The 8,362-nt window shown below is 39.3% G+C and overlaps 1 protein-coding gene across 6 annotated transcripts in view; it reads left to right on the top strand.

The window, feature by feature from the left end:
- RALB (RAS like proto-oncogene B) overlaps positions 1-8,134 on the top strand; it is a 32,026-nt gene extending 23,892 nt beyond the window's left edge. For all 6 annotated transcript variants that reach the window (XM_083491507.1, XM_083491509.1, XM_083491504.1 and 3 more), the window contains 4 exons: positions 2,713-2,869; positions 4,161-4,369; positions 5,364-5,541; positions 6,579-8,134. In XM_083491507.1, the coding sequence (XP_083347633.1) occupies positions 2,756-2,869; positions 4,161-4,369; positions 5,364-5,541; positions 6,579-6,698 (621 nt within the window). In that variant the 5' untranslated portion in view covers positions 2,713-2,755 and the 3' untranslated portion in view covers positions 6,699-8,134. The remainder of the gene's footprint in view (positions 1-2,712; positions 2,870-4,160; positions 4,370-5,363; positions 5,542-6,578) is intronic.
- Positions 8,135-8,362: the final 228 nt, after the last annotated feature.

An 8,362-nucleotide genomic window follows, 5' to 3' on the forward strand; every position in this document is an offset into this window, starting at 1 on the left:
AATTGTGCTCCGGTGGTGGGGCAGCAGCGGGAGGCCCCATTAGCTAAAGTGGTGCTTCAGGTTAAGAGCAGTTTCAGGTTAAGTACGGACCTCCAGAACAAATTAAGTACTTAACCTGAGGTACCACTGTATATATGAAAATTGTATGGTGATCTGGTGGTGGGAGAGCTCCTATACATGCTTATTGGGAGACCTCTTATTCACTGACATTGTGAAACATTAGAACAATTAGGCTTGCCTATAAGCTCTCTTTCATACAGTGGTACCTCGGGTTAAGAACTTAATTTGTTCCAGAGATCCGTTCTTAACCTGAAACGTTTCTTAACCTCAGGTACCACTTTAGCTAATGGGGCCTCCCGCTGCCGCTGTGCCACCACTGTGCAATTTCTGTTCTCATCCTGAAGCAAAGTTCTTAACCTGAGGTACTATTTCTGGGTTAGCGGAGTGTGTAACCTGAAGCATCTGTAACCCGAGGTACCACTGTACATGGATTTGATTTGTGCAGATCAACCAGGGTCAGGGGGTTACCAGACAGTTGAAGTTGCCCCTGGAACACTTAGGGTCCTCGATCCTCTTTTTAAGTGGTCTTTAATTACTCTTAAGAACGTTATTATATTTTGGTAAAACGGCTAAACATGTTAACTCTGGATCTCCATAATGTATGTAACTTGAACCTTGTGACTTCATAGTCTCCGTATCTTTCTGTGCCATACATGAACTATGAAGATACAAAATACAACACACTACAGTATTGCAATTTATACAGAATATATTTAGTTTAAAATTTCAGCCAATAATTTAGAAGTTGGTTACTGGAAGGGTTTCACAAAGGAGTTCTGTTTGTATCTGTATAAACTAAAGGCCCTCTGAAGAATAGCTGCTTTCAGTTGCATTGTAGCTGGAGAAAGTCTGTAAACGCCAGCTGCATGGCAAGTAAAACGAGAATGATTGAGCATGCTTGCTGAACTGCAGTTTGCTTCCTACTCCACAGATTCTATTTTAAGATACTAAGTAATGAAATGGAAAGCAGTGGACTCTTGAAGCCATTTGATTGTTTTAAAATTGATTTAAGTTGTACTTAAATAATGTAATATTCATCTCTTTGGGTGTATTTACATAAACATTGCCTATATAAAAAGCCTCATACTACAAAGCAGCTTCTAAAAATGTAAGGTGTCTCAAGGAAATTCCTGTTCAGAGGTTACAGGGGTAGCCAACTCCCAAGAGACTGCGATCTACTCAGAGTTAAAAACTGGCAGTGATCTACCCCTGTTTTTTGGGGTTCAGGTCAAAGTTGTTGAGATTTTTGGGGGGGAGCCAGTAATCTAGCAGTGATCTACTGGTAGATCACGATCTACCTGTTGGACGTGCCTGGGTTAAGGGAAATGTGTGGTTTAAGTGGATGCAGAGTTAATTCTTCTTAAGCAGTGATAAGAAATCATCTCAAAGGTGTCTTGCTTATCCTGAGTTCCTATAAACTGGATATGAGGGAAGGGTCTATACTGTAGATATGTGGGGGCAACACAGAGGGTGCTTTACTCCAGTGGTTTGTTTCCCTGAGATGGTTATACCATGCAATCTAGCTAAATTTGGTGTAAAATGAGTTTGACAGTTTCTGGTCCATTCTGAAACACAGCCTAGGGTAGCCCTATTCAGGCATTCTGAATTGGGCATAAGTCAGTGCATGAAGAGAAGAGAGCATGCGGCAGCTGCACTCTACCAAACTGTGTCCTTTTAGTCCTCCATGGGGTTGTTTTATTTTTTGACAGACCTTTACAGCTCTAGTTTGCTATTTTAAACAAAAATGTATGTCCCTGTTTAGGAAACACATCTTGGTGGTATCCATTGTAGTAGTACCATTGGTGCAAGGGTTTCCATTTGTACAACAGAAATTCCCTACCCTCTCTCTGTGTGTCCCTCCTCATATCTGCTGCAGAGGGTTGGAGATAACCCAGAAGAGATTTGGCAGCATGCAAAAAGAGGAAGAAGGTCCATTACACAGCCAGAAGTCCTTGAACTGATGGTACTACTTCATTGGATCCCGCCATTAATTGTAGTTGGTTGAAAACAAGTGGCTGCTTCCAATCTCCACCTGGTAGATGAGCCAGACGAAGAAGAGAGAATGGGCAACACACAAACCTGAGACTAGTTCATGTGGCACTCTGGTTCGGTGTCATGTTGTGGCCAGTAAAATTGGGGATAGTTCATAAATGCTCCTTTGGTCTCTTCACTTAACACTTACAGGTTGTGTGTTGGAGTTGCTCAAATTTTACTTGCTTCATTCTGCCTTGGCTGCAGCAAAGAGAAACAAACCAAAGGGCTGAATTAGCATCACATGTCATGTGATCCATTACCTGCGACTTGTTTTTCTCCAAACAAACCAGAAACATAAACCAGGGCTTGTTGCTTCCCACTCATGGTTTGTTTGGGGTACAGGAATGCTGGTTTGCATAGTGTGCCAAGCCTCATGACCTGTTTGTTGCAGTTGTAGGCAGGGCTGCAGTTGAGCAGGGTGAGCAGGGTATCCAGCAATACTGCTCATTCATTGGAAGCCATAGTTTATGCCTGACTGTAGCTTACCAAGGTGTGCACTGTTAATACTGTAGAGCAAAAGCATTAATCAAAGGGCGTTGTGATAAATCTCTACACTGATTCTAAATTTTAAATACTTGATTTACATGCCAAACACATTTTCTGTTTCTTACCTTTTAGCTCATCAGTCTGCTTTGGTGGTGCTTGACAACAGTTCAGAAAAATGGCTGCTAACAAGGCAAAAAACCAGAGCTCTCTGGCCCTCCACAAAGTAATCATGGTTGGCAGCGGAGGTGTGGGCAAATCAGCACTTACACTTCAGTTTATGTATGATGAGGTAAGATTTATGATCTTTGTGTACATTTTTAATTACAGTGGAGTGGACCATTATTGGATCTGCACTTTGCCTCCTTAATATGAAATAACTAAGCACAGCCGTAGATTGGTTCAGAAACACAGGAAAAAAAACATTATTCTTCAAAACTGAAGTTTCTTCCTAAAACAGCTATAACCCCATTAACTATAGCAGGGCCAGTAAAACAGCTGATTTTATATTGTTGAATTCTTGCATTTACAGCTTAGTTCAGAGATTAAGTTCCTCTTACACAAAAACTTGGAGGTTCAAGTAGGCTGTTCTGCTCTTATCTGTCTGAAGCACTCCAGAGAATTTGTTGTGCTATATATAAATACTTTATGATAACAATAGTACATCAAATGTCACTTAGAGCTGTGTGTGTTCTGTGGTTCCATGCTTGTGTGCAAAAGCACAGAATCTGACATTGGGTTGGCGCCTCAAGAAAACTTCTATCTATAGAAATGACCAGGGCATTGTTTGAACAGTGTGAAATCTCAGAAGCTGGGGTGGGAGCTTGCAGGGAATGATGTTGCCATTTCCCATCACAAAAAGAAACATAAATATTTTTAAAATGTTGTATCTCTTTTTGCTGAGAATCTCATTTTCCAGCCCCAGTCGTATAAACTCTTAATGTCTTACTGCACAACTCTAATTCCATAGTGAAGGAGGCATTTTTAGCCTTGTGTCCTGTGCTCTTCAGAGTCAAAACCGCAGCCTTAAAATAGCAGAACGAAAGAAAATACTTTGTATCCAAGAAGCATGATAAGATTCGATAGTTAGTTTCCAACGTATTTTGCTAAGAGGACGTATAAATAGTATCTTGTCTTTCACTTGAGACCTACATGTTGGTCACAGTTCATGTGGGTCCTCAGATGTTCATAGAATTGTAGAGTTGGAAGGGACTCTGAGGGGCATTTCCTGCAATGCAGGAATCTCAACTAAAGTATGCTGGACTGTAGATCTCATAATCCCCAATCACCTTAGCCACAGTAATCAGGGATGATGGGAATTGTAGTCCATAAACATCAGGGAACTCAAGGTTGAAGAACACCAATATAAGGTGACTTGTAAGGTAAACTATTTTGCTACATTGTTCCCAGAAGTCACTACTGATAATTTGATAACCCATCCATATTGGCCTTTGATATCTAGTCTTCTTGGCATATGGGCTGAAGGAATCCTTATTGGCATATGGTCTGAAGCTGACAAAAATCAGGTATCAGAAGCTGAGTATGGGTACTCTACAGTTAATTACTCCTTTTATAACTCTTAGTTTGTTGAAGACTATGAACCTACGAAGGCTGATAGTTACAGAAAGAAAGTAGTTTTGGATGGTGAGGAAGTACAGATCGATATTTTGGATACAGCTGGACAAGAAGATTATGCAGCTATTCGAGACAATTACTTCCGTAGTGGAGAGGGTTTTCTCCTAGTTTTCTCCATAACTGAGCATGAATCCTTCACAGCAACAGCAGAGTTTAGGTAAGTAGTGATATCTAGGCATTTTCTGTAGGCTTTGTGTGTGGTGCATATACTGTGTGCCAAAAAAGGAATATGGTCCAATGAACTGAATAATATGCCAAAGTGAACATCATTTTACAAGTGTAACTAATAGTGAAATCGAGGTGGTTACCTGGGTGGAAATCATTCGACCCAGGTAACACAGACATTTCCTGAAGGGTAAAATAATCTTCTTTGCCCTGCCCTGCCCTGCCTCGCCTCCCAGGGACAACATTTTAAGTGTTGTGCTTCACTTTCTTAATATTTTGTTCCTGCAGTTGGAACAGGAAAATATTGAGCACATCTGAAGGTATAAAGGCTATGGATGAACATTAGCAATATTTGTGTTAAGTATGTTTAGCTGTTTCTTGGGGTGAATGTTTGCAGCAGAATCTTAGTTTTGGAAGGGACCTCAGAGGTCATCCAATCCAACCTCTGCTAATGCAGGAAACACACTATTACGGTATCCCTGTTTGTTTGCTATTGAGCCTTCTCTGAAAAATGTCTAATGAAGAAAATTACACCAACTTTCACGGAAGTCTGTTCCACTGTTGGAACAGCTTGTACCATCAGTAGGTTATTCCTAATGCTTAGTCTTTATCCCTTTCATTTGTCATTTGAACCCATTGGTTCATGTCCTACTCTCTGGAGCGAACAAAAGCAAATTTTCTTCATCTCTGTGTGGCAGCTCTTCATATAGTTGAAGATGTCTATCATAACCTCTGGGTAAACTTATCAAACTTTTCTTGGCCTTTGTCTCCAGGCCCACACTATATCTGTCAACTTCCTTGAGACACATTCCTTTTGTAGTTTTAGTTGAGCAAAGAACTTTAAACCTCTATTTATTTCAGAAATGCTCCCATCATTTCTTGGCATGTGAAATAATAAATTAGTGTACATTTTCCATAGTTTTAGACTACTGGGAAATTGCTATGATAGCCACCTCAGTTGCTTGTGTTTAATATTTTTTTACAAGGGAGCAGATCCTGCGTGTAAAAGCTGAAGAGGACAAGATACCTTTACTTGTGGTGGGAAATAAATCCGACTTGGAAGACCGTCGGCAAGTGCCTGTAGAAGCGGCTAGAAGTAAAGCAGACGAGTGGGGAGTGCAATATGTAGAGACATCAGCAAAAACCAGAGCAAATGTAGATAAGGTAAAGGACTAAGTTGGTTTGGGGACAGCAGCCTTCTAAATGTGGTTACTGACTTGCAGTTGTGGATAAATACAAAGCAAGAAACTTCTGCCCTTTGAGGACTCCTTTTATTGTGGAGAATTTGAGGGGAGTCGTGTTTAAGAACTATAGGGTTCTCATTTGGATAGCAAGGAAACTTGCTACTTTTATGTGAGAAAACAGGAATCCTGTCTTGGCTGCTGGTTTTTCTCTTAAATTATGCTCCGACTACAAATTGTGTTATGTGGCTGGGTTAAATAAATATTAGTATGACCATGCTGAACACCTCTTGTAGTATATTCATGGCATATAATGACTTGGCATGAGTTTAATTGAGAAGTACTGGTTTCCTTGCAACCTTGCTAAATGCCTTCCAAAGGTAGCCTTCTCAGTTGCTCTTGATCACCAAAACTTCTTTAAAAAGTGCATTGGGGGTTATTGCAATATAATCTGTGCTTCAGATCTCATTTCTTGGTGGACAGTTATATTGACTGAATGCAGATTTTCTCTGCGACCTGAGCTCTCTTTACATTGTGGTTTGAAAATCTTATCAGCAAATTCAGAAGTTCACTAAGATTGAGTTCCAAGTTCTTCATCTTAAATATGTGTCATTAAGCTTTATGTTAGTATGCATAAAGACTAGTTCTCCATTTAAACGTTTCATGTGTCCATAGGAAAATGTTCCTATAGAATTCTTCTAGATTCCACCGTAATCCGTGTATTCTGCACTAAATTTGGATCTTTATGCAAAAGTAATAAAAAAGAGTGTTGATTTACTAGTCATTAAAACGCTTCATTATCGACAAAATGTAATATTCTGTAGATACCTGTTGTATCTATTTCCATTGTGTTCTTGTGTTTAGATTTTAAATCTATCTAAAACAACGGTAAAAACGTCTATTCCTGTAATTTTAACTTTTCTTATAAAGCAAACAACATATTGTATATTATTATTATTATAGGCTGAATCCCTATATGCTTAAAAAATTCTGATATTAATGTGCAGTTTTTCATTTTAGGTATTCTTTGATCTAATGAGAGAGATTAGAGCCAAGAAGATGTCGGAAAACAAAGACAAGAATGGCAAGAAGAGCAACAAGAACAAGAAGAGCTTTAAAGAAAGATGCTGCTTATTGTGATCTTTAGGAACTGTACATAGAGGCTGCGGAATTAACAAGACATTTACCACTAAGGGTAGAGGACTGGATGAATGAGAAGACATCTTGATCCAATAAGCTTTTCCACTCACATAATAGCCTTTCTGAAAGTGCAAAACTTGGTTTGAAAAATTATGAAGTTCAACGAATCCATGTATACCGAAAGGGACAATTCTTGAAAGCAACTGTCCGTGCTAAAAATATTGCCAGCAAATCTTCTTATCAGCAGTATGATCACTCTGAATTTCTCTCCTGATGTTGCTCCCAATGTTGGCACTCTCTCTATGGACTCTTCCTCAGTCTTATGCAGTGGCTAGTTCTGATTGAAGTTCAACCAAAGTTACCTGCCTCTCCTATGTGACTTCAGTTTTGGTGCTCCTAATAAAGGCTTAAGCCTTTAGCCATTCTTTTAAAAGGGAAAGTTAAGACATACTGAGATCTCTCTGGTCTCTGAAATTTGCACACAACTGTATTGAAGTAGGTTATGATGCTACTATTTTGCCAACATATTGGATGGACGCTATAAGGACTTAGTCATTCAGAAACAAAGACTCAGTAGTGAGTTGGTGTTTGAGTCATCGTTGCAGTATTCCTGAATTGAGCCTATAATTTCAGAGCATTAGTGGTTATATTCTGGCACGCTGTATTTCCAATTTATTTCCTCCTTCATTCCAACAGCTTATTCGGGGTAAACGGACAAGGCATCTTTCTAATATTGAGAAATTGAAGTAATTCCATCCTGTCTGCCAAGTACTAGACTTGCTCCCCCCTCCCCCCCTAAAAAACTTGAACATTCTATTTGTGGTGTTGCAGTGAGTTTGTAAACATGTATTGAATCTGTAGAAATTGGTGCATTTTTACTCTTTCAGTGTTTAACAAGGGAATTTGTTTCTTTTTTAAGAAAAATTGTGAGGGCCCACACTGAAATCTAGTGATTTTCCATTCAGTCTCATTTGAAGACTGAGAGGACCATCCATGAGTCTGCACACACTCAATTGAAATTAATTGTAATTATGCAAATCTAAGGCCCTTGTACAGCAGAGTCCTGGGGATTGTGCCATACAGAAGCACTTTGCTATTTAACTATGCTGGGTTTTCCTTCCCTTTCTGTAATGAGTTATTGCTGTATTTGTAATTTCAAGAGTTGCATTTGAACGCTCAATACTATTTTGCTAAGAGCAGGGGTGTGTGGGATTAAAGCAAGTGAAATAAGTGATCTTTTCACATCTTTACACTTGCCCCTTTAAAGTGACATCTGAGCTAATTATGTGAAGTTGCCAAAAAGCCTGACCCTTATTGTTGTTGCACAGGTTGTATTAATTTTGCTGCTGCTGCAAAACTTTTTATATAGTTACTCAATAAATCATGGGGAGAAGTCTGTATTATAAAGGCAGCTAAATATACGTACTAAAAGCTTTTTTTCTGATTTTGTCACTACTTCATTGTTAATGTTGTGGATGTAAAAGCATGTGCAGGTGAGCAGATGAGCTTCTGAAATTATTTTTTTGCAGGCACAATAGGTGAGCAACTTGGGTGTGATCACACAGGTGATCGTTATTTTATCTGATTACAAAATAAGTTCAGAATCCACCTGGGAGAAAGTTGTGCATGGGTGCTTTGATATAGCAGCAGCTTTGCGAAATCAG

This window comes from Podarcis liolepis (assembly GCF_965112155.1).
Source record: "Podarcis liolepis genome assembly, chromosome: 1".
Lineage (NCBI taxonomy): Eukaryota > Metazoa > Chordata > Lepidosauria > Squamata > Lacertidae > Podarcis > Podarcis liolepis.